The following is a 22,122-nucleotide window of genomic DNA, read 5'->3' on the forward strand; positions in this document are numbered from 1 at the left end:
CACTCAGAGAGCTTATTCAGAAGACATTGCAGACCTGCCCTTAAGATAAAAAATGCAGGACTTCAAATGACTAGCTACCTTTGGCGAAGCAAGGCTGCAATCCTATGCATTCTTCCTGGGAGGAAGCCCCATTCAATACAATGAGATTTATATCTGGCTGAGCATGTAGAGGACCGCAGTGTAACAGAACACTGTCACAAGAGAGGGTAGTCTAGGAAGAACATGTATTCGCAAGCTCCCATTTTTAAAGGCCACAAACGCCATTCATAAAGTCCTTTTCAAGGCAATTTGCTTTTATGCAGTCAGTGGCACATTCACACCATATATTCAAAGCACTGTGATACCACTTTAACTTACCCCAAAGAGACCTGGGAACTGTAGTTTGCTCAGGGTGCTGAGAGGTGTTAGGAGTTCCCCTCGCAGAGCTGCAATTCCCAGAGTTCCCTGTGAAGCGGGAATGATAGGAGACCCGGAAAGAGTGGTTTAGCTAACATCTCTCAGCGCCCTTAAACAACTACAGCTCCCAAGATTCTTTGGGAGAAGCCATGACTGTTAAATTAGGGCTGCCAGATTTTCCCAGACATTACTGGGATTTCAAAGGTGTCATTTATGTCTGGGGGGAATTTTTGAAAGGTGGTGCTTTGTCCTATGTATTAGGCAATTGAAAAATTGTGGGGTTTGTCTAAAAAAAAGCTTTCGGGGTGTCCTGGTTTTTACTTTTTGATATGTGGTAACCTTAGTTAAATGTTCTGCATTTTTCTTATTGTTTTGCTTTGCTTTGTTTTGTCTTGCTTATGATTGTATGTCATCTATTCGCTGCAGAAAGGACACAATATACTTTTGGGGAGTGAGAAGCATCTCCCACCCTGATTCTGCCCATCTTTCTCTCTTCTTTTCAACCCTACATAAAACCAGTTCTTTTTTCTAAAAAAAAAAATGTTCAGGGGTACTTTCATTTTGACTCAAGAAAACCACCATTTTATAGTTCAAATCAGGAAAAACAAATACAGTAAACGGACAAAAGTACAAAGATTCACAAAATGTTTAGGAGTATGTGTACCCCTGCATCCCTCCAGAAAAAAGCACTGCATAAAACCATGGTTCTTCTATGGAACACAGCCAAAGTAACAGCATTTGCACGCGTGTCCTTTTTTATTCTCATTACTGTGTAAAATACCACTGATTCTGTGTGCGTGTGCCACAGACTTTCAGAACTTTTTGTGCTCTTCCCCACCACCACTGACAAATCTCTACAACAAGCCTTGATGGCAAAAGAAAGTATGGTTCCTCTCCTTCTTCCCAAGACATTTGCACCATCTAGTGGACATTAAAGCAAAGCATCCTGAATGGCATTTTGGTTGGTCCTCAGCTGTGGCTGTTTCTTGACAGTGAGAGTGGTGGCTAGATGAAAAGGGAGATGGGGCTCTTTCTTGCTCCTTTAAAAGTTGTGTGAAAGAGGGGATTTTAGCAGATTTGGTTGGGAGAAGAGTTGCAGGGCAGTGGGCAGAACACCTGCTTTGTATGCACAAAGTCCCAGGTTCAATCCCTAATGTCTCCAGGTAGGGCTGGAAGAAGTTCCTGCCTGACACCCTGGGGAGCTGCTGCCAGTCAGTTTAGACAGGGCTGAGCCGGATGAAGCAGCAGCCCTACTCACAAAGAGGCAGCTTCCTATGTTCCTGTCTAAATCCCTATAGAGGGAATTGCAGCTGCAAGAAGAGTAGTGGAGGTGATCTGTTTTGAAGCAGAATGACTGAAAACCTGTGTGCTGTTTATTTTTATTATTATTATTATTATTATTATTATTATTATTATTATTATTCATTAAATTGTTATACTGCCCTAAGCCCCGTGTATCTCAGGGCGGTTCACAATATAAAATTACTATATATATATATTTGTTGTTGTTGTTTTGTCGTTTAGTCGGGTCCGACTCTTCATGACCCCATGGACCAGAGCACGCCAGGCACTTCTGTCTTCCACTGCCTCCCACAGTTTGATCAAACTCATGCTGGTAGCTTCAAGGACACCATTCAACCATCTTGTCCTCTGTCGTCCCCTTCTCCTTGTGCCCTCCATCTTTCCCAACATCAGGGAGTCTTCTCTTCTCATGAGGTGGCCAAAGTATTGGAGCCTCAGCTTCACGATCTGTCCTTCGAGTGAGCACTCAGGGCTGATTTCCTTAAGAATGGGTAGGTTTGATCTTCTTGCAGTCCATGGGACTCTCAAGAGTCTCCTCCAGCACCATAATTCAAAAGCATCAATTCTTCAGCCATCAGCCTTCTTTATGGTCCAGCTCTCACTTCCATACATCACTACTGGGAAAACCATAACTTTAACTATACAGACCTTTGTCGGCAAGGTGATGTCTCTGCTTTTTAAGATGCTGTCTAGGTTTGTCATTGCTTTTCTCCCAAGAAGCAGGCGTCTTTTAATTTCGTGACTGCTGTCACCATCTGCAGTGATCATGGAGCCCAAGAAAGTAAAATTTCTTACTGCCTCCATTTCTTCCCCTTCTATTTGCCAGGAGGTGATGGGACCAGTGGCCATGATCTTCGTTTTTTTGATGTTGAGCTTCAGACCATATTTTGTGCTCTCCTCTTTCACCCTCAATAAAAGGTTCTTTAATTCCTCCTCACTTTCTGCCATCAAGGTTGTGTCATCTGCATATCTGAGGTTGTTGATATTTCTTCCAGCAATCTTAATTCCGGCTTCGGATTCATCCAGCCCAGCCTTTCGCATGATGAATTCTGCATATAAGTTAAATAAGCAGGGAGACAATATACAGCCTTGTCGTACTCCTTTCCCAAATTTGAACCAATAAGTTGTTCCATATCCAGTTCTAACTGTAGCTTCTTGTCCCACATAGAGATTTCTCAGGAGACAGATGAGGTGATCAGGCACTCCCATTTCTTTAAGAACTTGCCATAGTTTGCTGTGGTAGACACAGTCAAAGGCTTTTGCACAGTCAATGAAGCAGAAGTAGATGTCTTTCTGGAACTCTCTAGCTTTCTCCATAATCCAGCGCATGTTTGCTATTTGGTCTCTGGTTCCTCTGCCTCTTCTAAATCCAGCTTGCACTTCTGGGAGTTCTCGGTCCACATACTGCTTGAGCCTTCCTTGTAGAATTTTAAGCATAACCTTGCTAGCGTATGAAATGAGTGAAATTGTGCGGTAGTTGGAGCATTCTTTGGCACTGCCCTTCTTTGGGATTGGGATGTAGACTGATCTTCTCCAATCCTCTGGCCATTGCTGAGTTTTCCAAACTTGCTGGCATATTGAGTGTAGCACCTTAACAGCATCATCTTTTAAAATTTTAAATAGTTCAGCTGGAATACCATCACTTCCACTGGCTATATATATATATAAGAAAATACATAATAAAAGCAAGACCAAAGACAGCCCAATAATTATAAAAGGGCACTATTTCTTTCCCACTACCATGTAATTTGCTGTAAGGTAAAGGACCCCTGGATGGTTTAGTTCAGTCAAAGGTGAATATGAGGTTGTGGCACTCATCTCGCTTTTCAGGCCAAGGGAGCCAGCATTTGGCCATAGAAAGCTTTCCGGGTCATGTGGCCAGCATTACTAAACCGCTTCTGGTGCAATGGAACACCGTGATGGAAGCCAGAGAGCACAGAAATGCCTTTTACCTTCCTGTCACAGTGGTACCTATTTATCTACTTGCACTGGTGTGCTTCGAACTGCTAGGTTGGCAGGAGCTGGGACAGAGCAACAGGAGCTCACCCCATCGTGGGGATTCGAACCACCGATCTTCTGATCAGCAAACCCAAGAAGCTCAGTGGTTTAGACCACAGCGCCACCTGCACATGGAAGGGTAGCAGTTTGAACCTCTCGTCCTTTTTAAAAGGAAAGGTGCACATCCTGTCACAGGGAAGAAGGAACACACAGTCTTCACACATCTTTTTTTAAATTAAAGACACAAACAAACCTAAATGCCCAAGAAACAGGACAGTGAGGTATTTTCCATTTCCAGCCCCCTAAAAAATATAAGATGGATGCTAGCTGAAGCATCACTGATGCACAGCCAAAGAACACAAAACCAACAAGGGGGGAAATTATAGCTGTGAAACAGTGCCATCTAATGGACAAATATGTTCACACTTTGCCACCAGAGATTTAATGCCAGATGAGCCCCATTTTGCCTGCTATGGACTTGGATTTAAATTATTCCAAGTTTTCTATTTCCAGATTCTCCATATACAGCAATATCTCTTTGTCTACACTTATTTCAAATCAAAATTATTTTGCCATAAATTATACACATAGTCCAACAATATAAAATTATACATGCAATTCTGCTTTTCAATTAATATTTGCAATGAGAGCGCATAGTTGTAATGTGTGTTGGGGTGAAATAAGTTTGCTCAGCTGCCTTACACACTACAGTGGTACATTGGTTTATGAACTTAATCCGTTCCTGAAGTCTGTTCTTAAACCAAATCCTTTCTTAAACTGAGGTGCGCTTTCCCTAATGAGGCCTCCCGCCGCCGGTGCCCTTCCACTGTTCAGCTTCCATTCTTAGACTGAGGTAAAGTTCACAAACTGGGACACTACTTCTGGTTTTGCGGAGTTTGTAAACCGAATAGTCCGTAAACAGGGCTGTTCTTAAACTGAGGTACCACTGTATTGGATTATAATGGGCACCAACCACATACACCTTAAATCTGTAGTATAGAAAACCATCATGAGATATACAGAAATCTATGATAATAATAGCCCTGCCATTGCACGCTTACTCAGAAGTAAGTTCCACTGGCTTTGTGCATACTGCTACGTGAGATTACCTCAGAACCTCAATTTTTGGCAATTCAAAGGAGAACAGTACATCCCTTTAAAAGTAGGACATTGCGGTTAACTGAAACAAGACATGACCACTCACCCAAATTTTGAGGTTAAGGTGCCACCCAAGGAAGCGCCAACGATCATTCCTACCCCAAAACATAGTCCAAGCTTTCCTAAAGCATCAACACGTTCATCAGCGGTGGTCAAATCTGTTATCGCCATTTGAGCACCTATTTAAAAAATGGAGGGGAAACCCAGGTTAATCATGTACCATCTAAAGTCTTTGCTCTTCCTTTTAAAAATATGATAATGAGCATATCAGGGGCAGAGTTCTTGGGTGAATATCATGATGAACCATGGATTTGTTACACCCCCAAATCTATAGCTTGACAAGTTTTATGAATGTGGGTGCTTTAGCTCATGAGGGAGGTGCTGCAAGAAGATTGGTACGTGGCCATTTCGTAAAATGGCTTCTTACCACAGACGTATGCCAACCTGCCCGAGAAGTGAAAAACTTCTTCTCATCCCCTCCAGATTGCTCCCAGTATTGACCGGACCTTAACTCACATCACCCACATGTGCACGAGCAGCAGTTTCTTAGTTTGACTCTGGGAGCCAAAGCCCTTGAGTCGACCCATGCTAATGTTTGCATCATCTAATAACATCACCTGGTAGTCCATGCATGAAGATGGAGGGGACCCTGGACAGAAAAAGCAGAGGGACACTGGTGGACACAGACAGGAGCAAGAAGAACAGAGATCCAGCCACGTATGAGATGGCCAAGGCAGTCTTGGCTCCAAACTGGTCAGCAAACCTGGCATAGAAAGAGATGCAGCATCTTCAGAAACAGAACAGGGTGTGCAGCAATAAAAGCAAACCTCCACTAAACTGTAGAAGTTCTTCCAGCGTTTTAAGGTAAACACAGATCCTAGGGAAGGTGGGCTGTTCAATAGGGCTGATGAGGAGTGCCTGGGTGGGGCTGGGCCAAGTCACACTGTGTGGATCCTCCACTGCCTTCAACTCTCCCTCCCTCCCACCTCTGCTGCCTTGCCTTCACGGCAATGGTGGCAGCAGTGCCCCCTCCTCCTCCTCCCTCCTGGTTTCCTTTTTTTTAGGGGGGTGTTCTGCTGTAGAGGCAGGAGAAACCTCCCCCCAACCCAGGTTCCATTTCCCCCTTTTGCTGATGCTTTAGTGGCAGCACTGCCAGTGGAGCCTCATTCGATTGGCAGAAGTGAGCAGGTCCAGCCAGGAAGTGGGGCTGCTGGCTGGGGCCACTGGTGCCAGCACAAGGGACCCGAAAGCACTGGGGAGGTCACCCCTATTTGCTCACTTCCCAGGAAAAGCTCTGCCAATTAGCATCCACTCAAGGTAAGCTATCAGTTCCATAGGCATCCAGGCCGCTGCCTCTGCAATGCAGGAATATGCAGCTGTCCCATATGGAGATCGAACCTGCAACTTTGGTGTTATCAGCACCACACTCTAACCAGCTGAGCTATCCAGGCTCCAAATGATAATCCTGCTAATCTGACATCATAGATATCCTCCTTGTCCACGGATTGATGTATTTTGAAAGACAAGGTTTGCAATCGTCAGCATTCAAATCTATGACTTCTTACCTACCCACATTCAACATCCAATTAAAAATACAAAAGAAATGGAAATGAATGCTGGCCTTGTTGTGCAGCTTCCTCCCTCCCTTTTCTATCATTAGCAGCTACTTGTGTGCATACAGCTTATTAACAGTTCCTGCATTGGCTAATATCCAGTGGCAATCAGAACATTAAAAAAAGGGGGGAGGAATATAGAGTTGGTTAGTATACAATACAGTAGTAAAAGAGCCTTTCATTCCCCTGCTGCCAGTATGGGAAATCCAGATGGCTATTTAAATTATTTCCCTGAGCTAAAAATAAAATGGTGTTATTAACTCCAAACAATTCTGACATTCCACAGGGTTCCCAAGAATGGTTGTTATATTTACCTCCCAAAAATGGGACCTCCCAGAAGCTGAAGAACACCAAAGACTGTTTGCAAGTAGCCAAATTCAACAGCATCCATACCCAGGCTGGTTGCCAGATACTGAAAGGGGGTGAAGTCAAAGAGAAAGGTGTATGTTATACTGTATTTCTGAATGAAATGGAAACTAATACTTAATCATAAAATGTTGTCGAGGCCATGGCGCAATCTCTTAAATTCGCATGAGCAGGACTTGTAAGGTCACCCTTCAAGCCAAAATAATGTCCTCTTAAGCCCCAAAGCAGAGGACCTCCTTTGGCCTCCTTCACTGGCTCAAAACATGCTGTCACCTAACAGAATTGCCCCCTACAGCACAGAACCACATCATGTCTTCAGTCTCACAAGCTGCTGTTCCAGCCATCAGCTTTGCTGAGTCAAGCAATTATGCTGTCCTACGAGTTTGTCCTCCAAAGAGCACTAAAACAGCACAGGACACCTGGGAGAAGTATTTGAGGGACTCTTTGGGGGTGGGCAGTTTTAATCACAACCTGCCTGCAGCAATACATGACCCACAATGAATATATGCCCATACTATAGATGGCCTTCTCTGGGGGTACTTCTGGTGCAACTTCATTTAGATTGGCTCCTGATCCAGTTGAAGACCAAGGTCAGGCTTCCTCAACCTCAGCCCTCCAAATGTTTTTTGCCTACAACTCCCATGATCCCTAGCTAGCAGGACCAGTGGTCAGGGATGATGGGAATTGTAGTCTCAAAAACATCTGGAGGGCTGAGGTTGAGGAAGCCTGACCAAGGTTGTATGAAATGCAGATACCACAAACATAATCTGTTAAAGGCTCAGCTTAGGTGTTCATTACAAGTAATTCGTGAAAAGCACCAGTGCTTTCCTTGATCACCAGTTCCCATTAGCTACTTGGCATTCTCGCACACATTTTGAGGCTACTGCTGGTTATATAATGTAGTGTGGAAGTTGCACCACTCAGGCAAAATTAAAAATAAATAAATGAGTGCTATCCAATTAAGCCACACTGAAGAATAAATCTGCTGAAATGAATTAAGTGCATTGATTTCGACAGGTCTACTCTAACGTATTTTAGAATATCCCTCTCACGCCTTGGAATGCAAAGTTTATGTCAGTAGATCAACTGAATTAAATCAAGGAACCATCATCAAACTAAACACTCTTCCTGCACAAATCCTCTTCTGTGGTAGATTCTGAAGTTAAGCATTTGATATATGTATGTCCTGCCTTTTCTCCAGTGTGTTTAAGGTAGTGCACATGGTTCTCTCCCCAATCCCTTTTACCCTCGCAACAACCTCGTGAGGGCTGAGAAACAAGGACAGACACAGAGGTTCATGTCCATGTGGGGATTTTAATCGGGTTCACTTACACTTGCTTATACTGCATCAGGGAGCTGGTGTTAGATCAGGAAGTTGCTAAAGCATTTTTCCTTTAGAAAAGAAAGTAATGGGTGGAGCTAGTAAATATCTATACTCCATATACTCACTGGAACAATCCCAAACTGCATGAACATGCAGGCCACTTCCACAACTGTAATCAGATAAATGAGCTGAATCAGCCTTTGCTTTGAGGTCATATTTATTCTGCTGTTGTCATCCTTCTCCAAGGGCTCATCTCTCAATTTCCGTCTCTGTTGTTGCTCTCTCTCTGAAGGGATTTCTAGGTTCATGCTGCACTGGGTAAACCGTCAGGCACACACCTTAGTCTGGAGGAATACAAAAGAGAATGACCTTTCAGCTGGGAAGGAACACAAGCTCATTAACAGAGAAGGTACAAAGGGCATGCTTTTCAGTGGAGGTGGAGGGTGACAGTCAAGTCGGGGAGCATTCCTCCTGATAGGTTTACAGCACAGAGGTGACTCAACATTGCCAGCTAGTGGCTGTGATCTAGCACTTTCCAGTGCAATTTTCTGACACTTATCAGACTTTTCGTAGTTAGGAAAGTGATAGGACAATTGCACTAAGAAGTGCGGGGTAACAACCAGTTTTGTGTGCGAATAAGCCAGTCGTCTGGAACGACTGTCACATTCTTCCACTTGCCTGTTATGACGTTCAGGATAGGTCACTGTCAAGCTGGCCTCTTTGACAGGGTCTGCTTTAGTAAAAAGAAGAAGAAAGAACTACAATTGAAACGACAGTGTGATTCTGTGCAAGGAAGTAAGTCCCTCTGCATTCTGTGGGGTTTGTTAATCTGGCTCTGCCAAGCCCAAGGAATCACTGGATTCTGCAAGTCCCAGAGCAACCATGATGGACTAAAACAGATGGCAGCAGTGTAATGTTCAGACACTGAGCAAGCCCTGAGAACCACAAAAAAACAAAACAAAAACCTGCTTGTGGGTCAAATTGACTTTCTGCTGGAGTGACCTTGGTACCCATCGATAAGCAGACTGCTTTGCTGAGAGGCGGAGGAACATCCATGGTGTGGAGATAAAAAGAGATGTCCAGCAGAGAGAGCTGGTAGGCACTCCTCTATTTATCTTTTATTTTCTATTGTTTTGTTTTCCTTTCCCCCCTCCTTGTTTCCTCCTTTCTATCTGCAGCTGTTGTGGCTCTGCTGGAGATAAAGGATGCTTGGACCTGCCTACCCACTGCACTGGATTGCTAGCTCTGGACTTGATGCTAAATGCTTTGCAGCTCAGAATGGATAAGAAACTTAAAATGGCTTAGGAAGCTTCAAAGTCAATTGGCTGGAAGGTGTTTTAGTACAGAGATGGAGTGTATATGTCGGTCACAGGGCTTCACTTCATTCCTATTCAAGTTGCTTCATTAGTTGTTCCGTCCATAATGATAATAATGTCCATTTAAAAATGGTTTCTGTTTTTTTTTTTTTTAAATATTTTTATTAAGTTTTCACATTTTATAAAGACAAACATACACACACAAAGACAAAGACAACACGTATAAAATTTCATAACCTTACTTTCCTAACCCCAGTTCTTGACCTCCCCCCACCCACCCTTCATACATCCTAGTTCAATTACATTAACTCAGCAAATTCAAATCTCTCATCCTTTGCATGTTATTATTATATATATATATATATATATGTTTTTTTTTTAAAAAAAACCATTTACTTGGCCAGATTTTACTTATCCAATTTTCTTATAAAACATTAAAGCCTTTTCTAAGGTCGACTCGAGTTCCTTCCACGAATTTCCCTTTAATCTTAAAAATAGGTCATAATAATCAAACACAAAAGTCATAAAGATTTAAAAACAAGTTCTCCTCCCCCCCCCCCCCCCAGCCCCGGTTACTGTCCCTTCCAAATGTCCCCACCTCCATAACAACAATTTTTAGCCTGGGTTCCTCACATCTGAGGCCTTTAAGTCCTTGTCAGTCCCTCTTTGCCGATCTTGTTGGTAACCCTCCTCATTGGTCCTCAGGTTTCGGGGAAATTTCAGCTCAGTCTCATCAGAATTTCTTCCATCCAAAGTACTTGACACCAGCTGCTGCAGAAGATCAACCAGTCCATACTCAAATAGGAAGCCCCAGTCATATTTCTTATTTCTTTTAAAATCAGGTATTCCAGATGTTCCAGGGGCTTCCTCCCTCCTCTTTCGCATCTTTCACAGATTTGTAATCCAAGGGTCTTCCTCTTTGTATTCTAACAATGTAGGCTTGTGGTTGGTAGTCTCCATCTGTACTAGCCCTTGCTCACTCTCCCCCTGTTCCAAAGCTATCTCTTCTGATTCAGCTGCAGATTTTTCCCCAGTCAAATCCATTGTACCTTCAGCAGAGTCATTTATTTTAGAGTTCAAGGTTGTGAGTTGTTTACTCATGACCGTAGTCTGCTCCTCCAGTTTTCCCACAAGAAAAAACATTCTTTCTAGCTCTGCCTGTAGTTTTCCATCTGCAGCCATTGCAATGTTTCAATGTTTCCCCTAGGGGGATTCTAGTTACTTAATAGTCTTTTCCAATAGTCCTTTACTTTGTTATTTCCCTACTTTATTTCCAACCACTTTAGTTCAAATGTAACAAATTAAGTCCAAAAAGTGTTAAATAATAGAGTTTTTAACTTTCGCTGCCCGTTTGACAGCTCCTTTGACAGCTGTCAAACTCCTCGTTCCTTATTCTCCAGCTCACATAAAGGACACCCCCGGGTCTGGGGGGGTTCAAACAAAAACTTCTAAAAAAAAAAACCACTCTTACTCTCCAGCACACATCTTCTTCTGTCAAATTCATGCAAATATTATCTTTTACAGAACACCAAGGAAAGAACTCTCCACCTTAGTTCTCCGATCTTTGCTTTAAATTTTCTGTAGGCAGGGGGGTGCGGACTTCCCTTTAGCACATCCCCCGATCGTGCCGAATTCAAGGATAAGCTTTTTAAAGTCCAAATTCCAATCTACTCACGGATTAATTAAAGTCCAAATTTCAGGGAAGAAAGTCAGCGGTCTCCGGCCATGGCTCGCGGCTTCGCTCCACTGCAGTAGCGGTCTACTCACAGCACCACGCCACTCCCCGTACCCTCTCCGCAGCCTTTAAAAAGGCTCTTCGTGGGTCGGGGGGGCGCTTTAGGTGCCCGCCGAGTCACCAGGTCCGCAGGCTTCCGCGCCTGCGGTTTCTAAGGGTCCCCGCGTCGCCGTCGCGGTAAGACCCGTCTGCAATGGAGCCGATTCCCTCCGGAGCTCGGAGGGAATCCGCCATTACTTGGATCGCGCTAACCCGGAAGTGTAAAAATGGTTTCTGCGGGGAAAGTTCTGGGCTAGAAAACAACAACAACGCTTGGACTTGAGCTTTAAAGGATGGACCTGTGCCTGGAAAAAGCAGAGCAAATCGTAGTTGTGGATAAACCCTAACTCTCTCTGACCCTCCTGATTTCTCTGTCCTTTTTCTGCTGAGTCACTTCTGGGCAGCTGTTCCTTTTACCTGCACCTTCCCCCTGTGTCTCTCTAAGTTTCTCTCCTCGACTGCTTTCCTCTCCCTCTTACTTAGTTCCACATATAACTGATACATCTTTCTTTCATAACTTTAAGTAAACAATTATTACAGTTAACTACCGGTATATAGTTTCAAAAGTCCATATGTCCCCTTGAATTTAGACATAGTCTTTTAGGCAATGGGGTTATCTGTTTTACTTCAGGAGTTATAATTCTTTCTAGGTGGCAACCAAATAATGTGGTATCCAAGCAGGATTGAGATGAGTGTGAGCTGGGTTGTCTCTCATTTACTTGTGCAAGAGGAGGTGGGTATTCTCTACAGGCAGTGGACCAACAACTGTACTGGCATCTTTTGGCTCCTGAAGTCGCCTCTCTTCTGTCTGTCCTGCTAGTCTGAGTGTACAGGTTGGTTGCTGCGCCACAATTGCCTTTGATTCCTTCTCAAAACTTGGTCCTCTTGAGTTACCATCTCAAACGAGTGTGTGTCCAGTTGACTTTGGACCTCAGTTTTCTTCCTCTCCTTATTGTGTCACTCCACTGGCTGTATCCAAATTTGCTCACTCACATGTAGTTTGAATAGGTCTTTAGTTGACTTGTCACAGTAGTATGCCTGTCTTAATTTCTGTTCTGCAATCAGCTCAGCTCATCCGTTGAAGCTCTCTGGCTGTAGTAAGCCACACCCATTGGTAACAAGGCATTTGTCCTTCAACCCATCATTCCCTGTGATGGACTCCCATCCAAACCTTATGAAGATGTGTTCTGGTGGTCCAGGATATCTAGATATGCACCAGTCCTTGCTTTTCTGGTTTTGATCAAAATTCTCTGAGCCATTTTGACAGCTGATTCAGCGGTTCTATTGCTCTGGGGATGTCTGATGATCAAATTCCCACTGCTTTTGGAATGTTCTGAAACTGTGGTCCATTGTCAGCGCATATAATATCTGCTATTCCATAGTGGGCAAAATGGCACTTTAGTTTATAATTGTCTCAGATATAATATCTGCCAGTGGATTTCTCCCCCCCAAGGTTGTAGCAGTAGTTTACCATGATGACATAATCTTTCTGTTCCACCCTTCACCCGTAGATCTCAGGGTGGTTCACAACATGTGCTGAAGCCTGTTTGGGGCACTCAATGATGGCCACGGCATGATGGTTTCCAGTGGCTTATGGTCCAATTGTGCATGTACTCTCTGGCCAAATGTAAGTTGATGGAAGCATTTCATGCCAAACACTACAGCCAACAGTTCTTTTTTTTCAATCTGTGCAGTTTCTGATAGTGCTCTACTGGCAAATGCAACTGGCTGCTGTTTCTGTAACAGCACAGCTCTTGGCCCTGTCTCAGATGCATCACATTGTGTAACACTAACTACTCCCCTGGATTGTAATACCTTCATAGAGGACTCCTGGCTATGGCATCCTTTATCTTCTCAAATGACTTTCTGACCATTCCCATTCTACCTATTTGTGTGTTAGCTATCAGAGTGGCTCACACTAATCTGCTAGCCAGGTAGTTTGCCATTCCCAAAAAATCTTTGCATCCTTAAGTCTTGGTAACACCTGGATTGCTCTTACTTTTGCTGGGTCCACTTTCAGACCCTCTGCTGTCAACAGGTGGCCAATGTATGGCACTTCCTTCAGTTGTAACCTGACTTTATTTGGGTTTTGTATTTCTTTCTCTGCACCTCTCCAAAAACAGGCTAAATTTTTTGTCACAATCTCTTGCTGCTTCCTTTCCAGTATCAGTTTCTTCCAGTGCCCTGGAACATTCTCTACTTTTTGATTCAGTTGATGCTGAAATACTTCACAGGCAGGGCCCGCAGCATCCACAGCCAAACATACCTGCCAAAAGGAGTTGCAAAAGTGGCAAGACAGCTTGACTCTGAGCTGAGTTCTGTATGTCAGAATCCATTTTTTCACTTCAAACATAGAGGAAACCTTGGCTCGGGGTAGGTCACTTCCTACACCATCAATGGATGTTAGTGAGTAATGGCTGCATTTTAATGCTCTGTTCAAAGGTTTAGGATCAATACAAATATGCAGCCTTCCTGAGGGTTTGCAGAAAATAATTAAGACTGCTGATCCATGCTGTACTATCATTTACTGCAGCAACCATGCCTTTAGCTTGTAGGCTGGTCAGTTCCTGCTTCAGCAGTTCTGCCAGTGCTATTGGTACCCTTCTTTAGGGAGTTCTCAATGGATCTGCATTCTACTTCCCTGCTGGATGTCCTGCTCCCTGAAAAACACCACCAAACATCTGCAATATATTCACCATTGTCCAGGCAGCTGGTTGGCTCTCTTCACTGGTCCGTGGCACATATACTCTATTCTGATGTTGTACCTGAATCAGTTGCATGGCTTGCACTGCTTTGCTCCCTATCGATGGTCTCTCCATTCACAATAACAAATTCTAAGCAATGAAACTTATTGTTGCAAATCTTAACTCTGCACTTGCCCACAGATTTCAGGATACTCTGGTGACATGGTTCAATGCCTGTCTTTTCATTAACCATTGTCACTGGCAGCGCATTGCAGCTTGCTTCACAATCCAGCAGAGAGCAAACCATTTTTTTTTGTTCAACAGCATATAAGAAAAGTGTAGTACGGTAGGTATCAGTCCCCTCCCCCAGTATTTCCCACGATGTAAACATCCAGATATGGTGATCCCAAAGTCAATCTTAGGATATCCTGACAGCGTTCAGACTCATCACTGTCTTCCTGCACTGTTTTCACTGTCTCGGAGGTTTCTTCACCCTCCTGCACAGGCTTTGAAAATGGTTGGGCTTGCCATGTGCTTTGCACCAGTGGCACAGCATATGCCCATGCCACCTGAGGAGGACGGGATCCAGAGGCCGCCCTCCACGCAGCACAGTCCAGGTGAGGAGAGGGGTAGAGTAGCTGCCACCAACTCTCCTCCTGCTCTCCACCCCTGGGTCAAACTTGACTTGGGAGCACAGCTGTGGCCAGGCGCAAGCCCCACAGCCAGAAGAGTGGGCAGCAATGTTACCACCCACTGTCCTCTCTCTGCCCCTGGGACAGACTTGACCTGGGGGTGGAGCTGCCATGGCTGGGCGCAAAGCACACCTCAGCTGAGGAGGGTGGGCAGCGGGCATTGCCACTGACTCTCTTGCTCTCCACCTACGGGTCAGACCTGACCAAGGAACAGAGCTGCAGCCAGGCATGAGTGCCACAGCCCAGACACAGCTCCTTCATGTGTCAGAGCCAGAATCCTATGAAGGAGCTTCTTGTGAAGGCACCTGGTGACACCCCCTTAAAAAATTGCACCCGGGACCAAGTCCCTCCCCAGTCCCCCCACTGCACCACTGCTGTCCACATATGCTAGGTATTTTTATTTATTTATTACTCTTTACATGTTGTTTCCCACAATACAGGCATTGCATTCTGGGTGTCCCTTCACTAGGTTGCATACCCCAGTGTCCTGCATCTGTGTCTCTTCTGTGCCTGCTAATGGTTTAATTCTTGCTTCAAAAGTTCTGCTGCCCTGCCTATCTCCAGGCAGTGATGCAGCAACAAACAGAAAACCTCTCAGACCCATGCCTGGAAAGCATAGGGCAAAGTGTGGATGAACCCTAAGAGTCAAGCGGGAGTATCACAAAACAAATAACTTTATTTAAACAAGCTTTCTTTCAACTCCGAACACTCTCTGACCCTCCTGCTCTCTCGCTATACTTTTTGTGCTGATTCACTTCTGGGTTATTCACTTCTTAACCCGTTTCTCTCCCTGACTGCTGTCCTACCTCTGACTGTTTCACATACAGTGGTACCTCGAGTTACAGACGCTTCAGGTTACAGACTCCACTAACCCAGAAATAGTACCTCGGGTTAAGAACTTTCTTCAGGATGAGAACAGAAATTGCATGGCAGCAGCGGGAGGCCCCATTAGCTAAAGTGGTAACTCAGGTTAAGAACTGACCTCCAAAACGAATTAAGTTCTTAACCCGAGGTACCACTGTATTTTGATACAACCTCCTCCTCCTCCTCCATCCCCTTTCCCCCTCTTCCCTTCCCACCCACTATCTCAGCCCTTGCCTTGCCCACCCACTGCCAACAAAATGGGATCCTTCCTCAGAGTGAAGCATTGTGGGTGAACTTGCCCAGACCATAACTTGGCCTCAACAGCAGCCAAGTACTATTTAAAACTATATAACAACTTTTGAATAGGAGTTTACCGCCACCACAAGCCCCCATTCTTCCTATGCTTCTATGATGGTTTGGAAAATAAATGCAGAGTGATTTTCAGTGCATATCTGATCACATTCTGGTTATTGTTTCCTTTTTCCTTCAAAAGATGTAGCCTGCAAGGCAAAAACAGACTTTGTAGTTGGTAAACTCTCGTTGCTCTAGCCCCAATGGCACCTAATAACATTTCTAGCAATTCAATTTGTGCAAAAAGAATTACAAAATGAGTGAATGAAAACAAAACTCTAGTTGATGACCATATTTGTTATTGAATAAAATAAGAATACTTACAGACTAACAACAGGTCAACTCAACTGCAACATTCAGTTCAACTGAGCATAAACAGCCCTTCTCAGCTTTCATTTACTACCAAGTTACACAAGTGAAGAAAGAAAGCCTGACTTCCTGGTTTATACCTAATAGGGACTGTGTAAAAACTATCAACAGGGAGCAGAGCAGTAAAGCTATGAAAGGCTCCAGCAATGATGCAACAGCTACTCTTTTGCTATTGAAAGAGCCTACAGTATATTCTATGCCAGGGTGATCCAATGTCTGCCACAAGGGCAATAAAACTTTCTGCAAATTAGAGACTGTCCTCTGATCACAGAACATTGGCATCCTCCTCTCACCATTGGTGTGCTTGTTCTCTGAGGGTAGCTTGCTGCTCTGCTGTTCCAAGGTTAACAGTGAAAGAGAGGTGGGACATTGGTGACTCTGTGACTGCCCAGAAAGCCATTCTGTTGTGCAGTAAACACACAGAACTGTTACTCCATTGCTTCATGGGATCTAAATATCTCTTCCTTCACTCTAGCAGATCCACTGAAGGGGAACTGTGCTTTTTCCATATTGGCACAGTTGCTTAAAGTCAGCAATTCTTCCTTTGCAACTGCAGCATGGATTTGACCGTGTTTCTTTTTTTATTTGGTGCCTTTTTCATATTCAAAAAGTGCCAAATACAAGCCATGTTTGCACACTACCAAGGCAGTACTTCAGTCTCTCTGCTGTCTCACCTAGATGACTGAGTTGTGTCCAAGACCATAGAGAGTGAAAAATTAATATGATTATTGAAAATTGAAAATTGAGGATTTCCATCCCTCTCCTCCCATTCCTCGCAGTCTCCTCCACTTCCCAGGTGGTGAACAGATCCAAGGCAGATTCACAGGATCACCTTTCTTTTGCTATGGTCTGTTTTATTTCTACATCACTTTTGGCACAAAGGCCCCCAAAGGAGTGAACGACATTAATGCGAATTACAAAAGAAATAGGCAACAAAAGTATGATACTTATAGCGGGTCAATTGAAACAATGTAAAACAGCATCTTTTGGAGGAGAAAGCTCTAGAGATTTGTAATGGGGACATGTTTTGCAATGTCTGTTCACAAATGTTCAAGTTGAAACAGGTAGCAGGCAAGCTGGCAGGAAGACAAGGAGTTCTGTTCCCAAAGAAAAAGAAAACCCCACTATTTGTTCTTTTCTGCCTGCCAGCTCCCCAAATTAAAAAAATTTCTGCCTTTCTCTGGTGAAATTCAAACTGCACATGCCGTTCCTTTCAGCTCCACTCTAGGCAATTGGCTACGATACATTTCAGCAACTTAGATATCTACTGTATACTAGATCCTACGTTTTAGGCTATATACAACCTGAGAGAGCAGAAAGTTTAATAACAAAACAACATACTAGAATATTATAAAATAGGGACTTCCGGGTTAGCGCCAACATCTAATGGCAGATTCCCTCCGATCTCCGGAGGGAATCGGCTCAGTAGGGATCGGGTTCTGCCGCGAAGGCGACGCGGGGACCCTAAAAAACCACATGTGCGGATGCCTGTGGACGTGGTGACTCGGCGGGCACCATTAGCGCCCCCCCGACCCGCAAAGTAGCCTTTTTAAAGGTTGCGGAACGGAGGCGGGGAGCGGCGCGGTGCTGAGAGCCCTCTGCTTCCCCTGCTGAGCGAAGCCGCATGCCATGGATGGAGAGCGCTGACTTTTTCCTTCAATATTCGGACTAAAAGCAACAACCCGTGAGTAATATGGAAATTGGACTTAAAAGGGAAATTCTTTCTTAAAATTCGGCACGATCGGGGGAAGTGTAAAAAGGAAGTCCGCCCCCCCCCCGCCTTGTAGATAATCTAGAGCAAGGACCAGCCAACTAAAGTTGGGAGAAAAAGTTGCCTTTTTGGAAGAAAAATTACTATCTTCGCGATTGGACAGTATATTTGATTTTGCTGGAGGATAAGTATTGGTTTAAATTAAAGTGCAACCCCCCGGGACCTGGGTGCGATCTGTGAAAGAGCCTGCTGGAAAGATACGGACTTTGACAGCTGTCAAACTAGCTGTCAAAGTTGGGAAATAAAAGGAAACGTTGCTTTTGGTGATTCTGCTGGCTAGATTTTCTCAGATTTGGATTTAATTGTCGGAAGCAAAGGCAAATAAGTTACATTTTGGTCTACTGGATTGAGATTTTAAAGACACTAAGTAAACAGAATCCCCCTAGAGGGGAGTTTTGGAATACTGCAAGAAATGGCTGTAAGTGGAAAAATACTCGCTGAGCTGAACAGGACTTTTTATCTCCTGGGAAAGTTCCAGGAGCAGAGCAACATCTTAACAACAAGGGCAACAGCACTGAATGATACAGTAAACAATCTTGTGGGAACAGGAAGAGACTTGACACAAGTTTTCGTCTCTGAACCAATAGCCCTTGAAGTTGAAACAGAAACTGCAGCAGCTGGGGAAACGAAGTTTGAAAAATCCCAAGAGACATATGAGGACTTGCTGGAAATTAAAGATGAAGCCACAATGTTGCAGAAGACACAGCTGGACCAGAGGCCTGGTAGCATAAATTTGATTGAGATGGAAATTGGAGCTTTGGGGACATATAGATTTAAAAGACTTAAGAAACAAAATTTGAGCTCCATTTTTGAATATAGAGGCCTGCTGGGAAGAAAAATGGACATTATTGGGACAGAGCTTCTTCGAGAGTTGGTGTTGGAAACAAAGGACTGTCAAAAAGACCGGCAGATAGAAATTGAGAGAGGTTTAAAAGCCTCAGGTGTTTGGGATCCAGGCTGAGAAATGGACGCATTTATGGACACTGGTTTGGGGATCAAAACCGGGAAAGGGAGGGTGGAAATTGAAAATCCGAAGGGTGATATAATCTGCTTAGATCTTGTTTATATGTTTATTTCTTTATTTATAACTTTTAGGGAATGTGGAAAAATCGTGGAAGGGAAATTTGGGCCGACTTGAGGAAAAAGGTTTAAGATTAAGTTAAAATTGGGTTTTTTTAAATTTAAATAGATATAAGGTTTTAAAAATAAATTGAGGAATGAAAGAAAGAAGAAAAGGAAAATAATAGCATGACATAACAAATTGTTAAGTTTAGGTTGAGAAATAAGATAAGAACTTGTTGAGTGGATAGTAATGAAATTATAATACAGAAGGGGGAGGTGTGAGGAGGTCGAGGAAATAAGGCTTAAGAGAAAAAAAGGATTGAAATTATACTTGTATTTTGTCTGTTTGTGTTTGTGTATTTTTGTGTTTTAATGGAAACTTCAATAAATATCATTTTTTTAAAAAAAGAATATTATAAAATAAAACTTCCTTTCAAGCGTCTGATCACATTCAGATCACATAAATCAAATATAGATGCACATTTTTCTGACTTTGATTTGGCTGCATAACTTATACATCCAAACTCTCAGTAATTCCCGGGCCCCAGGGAAATTAGACTGGCCTCGACTAGAGCCAGGGCCTTTTCGACCGTGGCCCCGGCCTGGTGGAACGCTCTCCCACAAGAGACCAGGGCCCTGCAGGACTTGACATCTTTCTGCAGGGCCTGCAAGACGGAGGTGTCCTGCCAGGCCTTTGGGCAGGATGCAGTTTTACTTACTTTCCTTTGTATAAAACAAGCCCGAAGGAGGCCCCCAACCCGCTCACAGGCCCTTGTATGATCAGTGGAAACAGCTGGTCCTGGCAAGTATTAACCACTCTGAATTCCAATCTGATAATTGCCACCTGCCCAGATTTTAACTTGTTTGAATTAATTTTAAGACGTATTTTAATTATTTGATGTCTGTTTTTATGCATATTGTGTGGTTTTTATAATGTTAGCCGCTCTGAGCCCAGCCTTGGCCAGGGAGGGCAGGTTACAAATTATTATTATTATTATTATTATTATTATTATTATTATTATTATTATTTTACAAGAGGAGACCTTCCATTCATGGAAGAGACACTCTGGGTCTAAGCACCTAGATTTATCAGGTTATTAAAACTGATTGGACCTGAGTTGTGTAGAAATTATCCATTTGGTGTTGGACTGGAGGAGATATCTGAGGTCTTATCAAGGGAGCAGCATGGTAAGAGGCAGGAAGTCGCTCAAGCAAGTGTATTCATTTATAAACGCCTAATTATTATTATTTAAATACAAGGCCAGGGAATCAAGGGCTAGAAAGACTTGTGGTGGCAGGTTGCAATTATGGAGGCATCCTGCCAATACACAGAAGCACTCTCATTAGTACTGTTAGGTTCAGAAGCCTGGGACACAGAACTTAGATGCAGACTCCATTTGCTAAACAAAGAGCATTTACTGCAGAGCACTTTCCTTGCTGGGTTGCATACAGACTGGAGTTCTTGCTTCCAGAACTCCCAAAAGTCCTGGGGTGGACTAAGCTTGCTTAGGCCAGAGCATTCTGGAATGCTGGTCTGGATCACTGACTGGATCCGCTCAGTCCTTACAAGTACAGTGGTACCTCGGGTTACATACGCTTCAGGTTACACACTCCGCTAACCCAGAAATAGTGCTTCAGGTTAAGAACTTTGCTTCAGGATAAGAACAGAAATCGGGCTCCGGCAGCACAGTGGCAGCAGGAGGCCCCATTAGCTAAAGTGGTGCTTCAGGTTAAGAACAGTTTCAGGTTAAGTACGGACCTCCGGAATGAGTTAAGTACTTAACCCGAGGTACCACTGTATAGCATTGAATGAGAGTCAGAAGGTCAGATACCAGACACAGCAGATGCTGTTGCTACCAAAGGAGAACTCATAGCCATTGCAGTCAAGCCTTCCTGTCCAAGTAGAGACAATGGACATCCTGGGAGGATAGGAGGACTTCACTGTCCTGGGTGCATCCCATTCTGTAGCCCAGAAGAGGCTCAAGCCCTCCTGCAACCCTCTCTCAAAACTCTCTTGCTGTTTGCAAAATGTAGCGTGCACTGAGAAAATTGACAGCGTTCCTCTGGCAAACCACAAGAGGCTTTTGAGAACCCTGCCTCGTTCCAGTATCTTCCTAACGTCTTGGATGTTAATGAAATGATAGCCAGCTTTTGCATTCCCAGCATTGCAACGATTCCAGAAATGAGCCACCAGAGTTTGAATTCAGTATTTATATTTCTAAATGAAGGATTAAGTGGTTTTATAGAAGGATTTAATCTGCAGATGTAGAGATAGCATGATTTATGTCCTAATCAGAGTTATTTGGAGGGGGAGGGCCCCAGTCATTTCAACAGAATTTATTTCCAATGAAGTATATTTAGGATTGAAGTTGGGATTGTGTACTTAAAGGACCCGATCCATCAGGAAGTTTGCCTGTGCAACCCTTCCCCCCCCCCAATTGAAATGAATGGGAGCTGTCTTAAGAGTACCACCTTGCTCTTGCACGGTGCCTGCTCATTTCAAAGGAGCTGTATGTGTGTGTGCCTTTCACATTTTGCATTGTGTCACACTGAAATCTGAACACAACATGACAGGAACAAGTCTTTGGGGTGATGCTTTGAGGAGGAAATTGTCTATTATATGCTGCCCTGACTTATGCCAGCCTGTCACATTAGAATCTCATTCTCCATTCCCCCCAAATGAAGAAGTCACATATCCTCTTGAATGCAAAATACACAAAAATGATTATCAAGCAACACATTGATACTGACAAGTCCTATCCAACCCACGAAAGGATTTCTCTGCAGGATGAATGTCTTTTTTTGACAGGTATATTGGGAGGGCTTCTTAGAGGGAGAATTTCTCCAAGAGTGTTTCCCCCCCCCCTTCAAAGTGCTGAAGCAGCAGCAGCACCAGGAAGAAGTTGTACTTCTACACAACTTTAAAAAGTAGTGGAGCCTCTCTGTCTTTCAGGCCTTTTTCACCTGGCTTGGGAGGGCAGGGCCCTGACTGACTCTAGCTACAAAAGGTGAGGCTGCTGAACAGACTCTCAGGCTGGGGTTTATGGAATTTTGTTGTGGGTTTTCTTTTTTGTTGTTGTTG

At 43.8% G+C, this 22,122-nt stretch overlaps 1 protein-coding gene across 1 annotated transcript in view; it reads right to left on the minus strand.

Annotated features, from left to right (window-relative positions):
* SLC67A1 (solute carrier family 67 member 1) overlaps positions 1-16,290 on the minus strand; it is a 78,255-nt gene extending 61,965 nt beyond the window's left edge. The window contains exons 1-5 of the mRNA XM_079987405.1: positions 16,163-16,290; positions 8,283-8,501; positions 6,782-6,879; positions 5,472-5,617; positions 4,901-5,033 (exon numbers count right to left, since the gene is read on the minus strand). Coding sequence (XP_079843531.1) covers positions 4,901-5,033; positions 5,472-5,617; positions 6,782-6,879; positions 8,283-8,465 — 560 coding nt within the window. The 5' untranslated portion in view covers positions 8,466-8,501; positions 16,163-16,290. The remainder of the gene's footprint in view (positions 1-4,900; positions 5,034-5,471; positions 5,618-6,781; positions 6,880-8,282; positions 8,502-16,162) is intronic.
* Positions 16,291-22,122: the final 5,832 nt, after the last annotated feature.

This window comes from Podarcis cretensis (genome assembly GCF_951804945.1).
Source record: "Podarcis cretensis genome assembly, chromosome: 1".
NCBI lineage: Eukaryota > Metazoa > Chordata > Lepidosauria > Squamata > Lacertidae > Podarcis > Podarcis cretensis.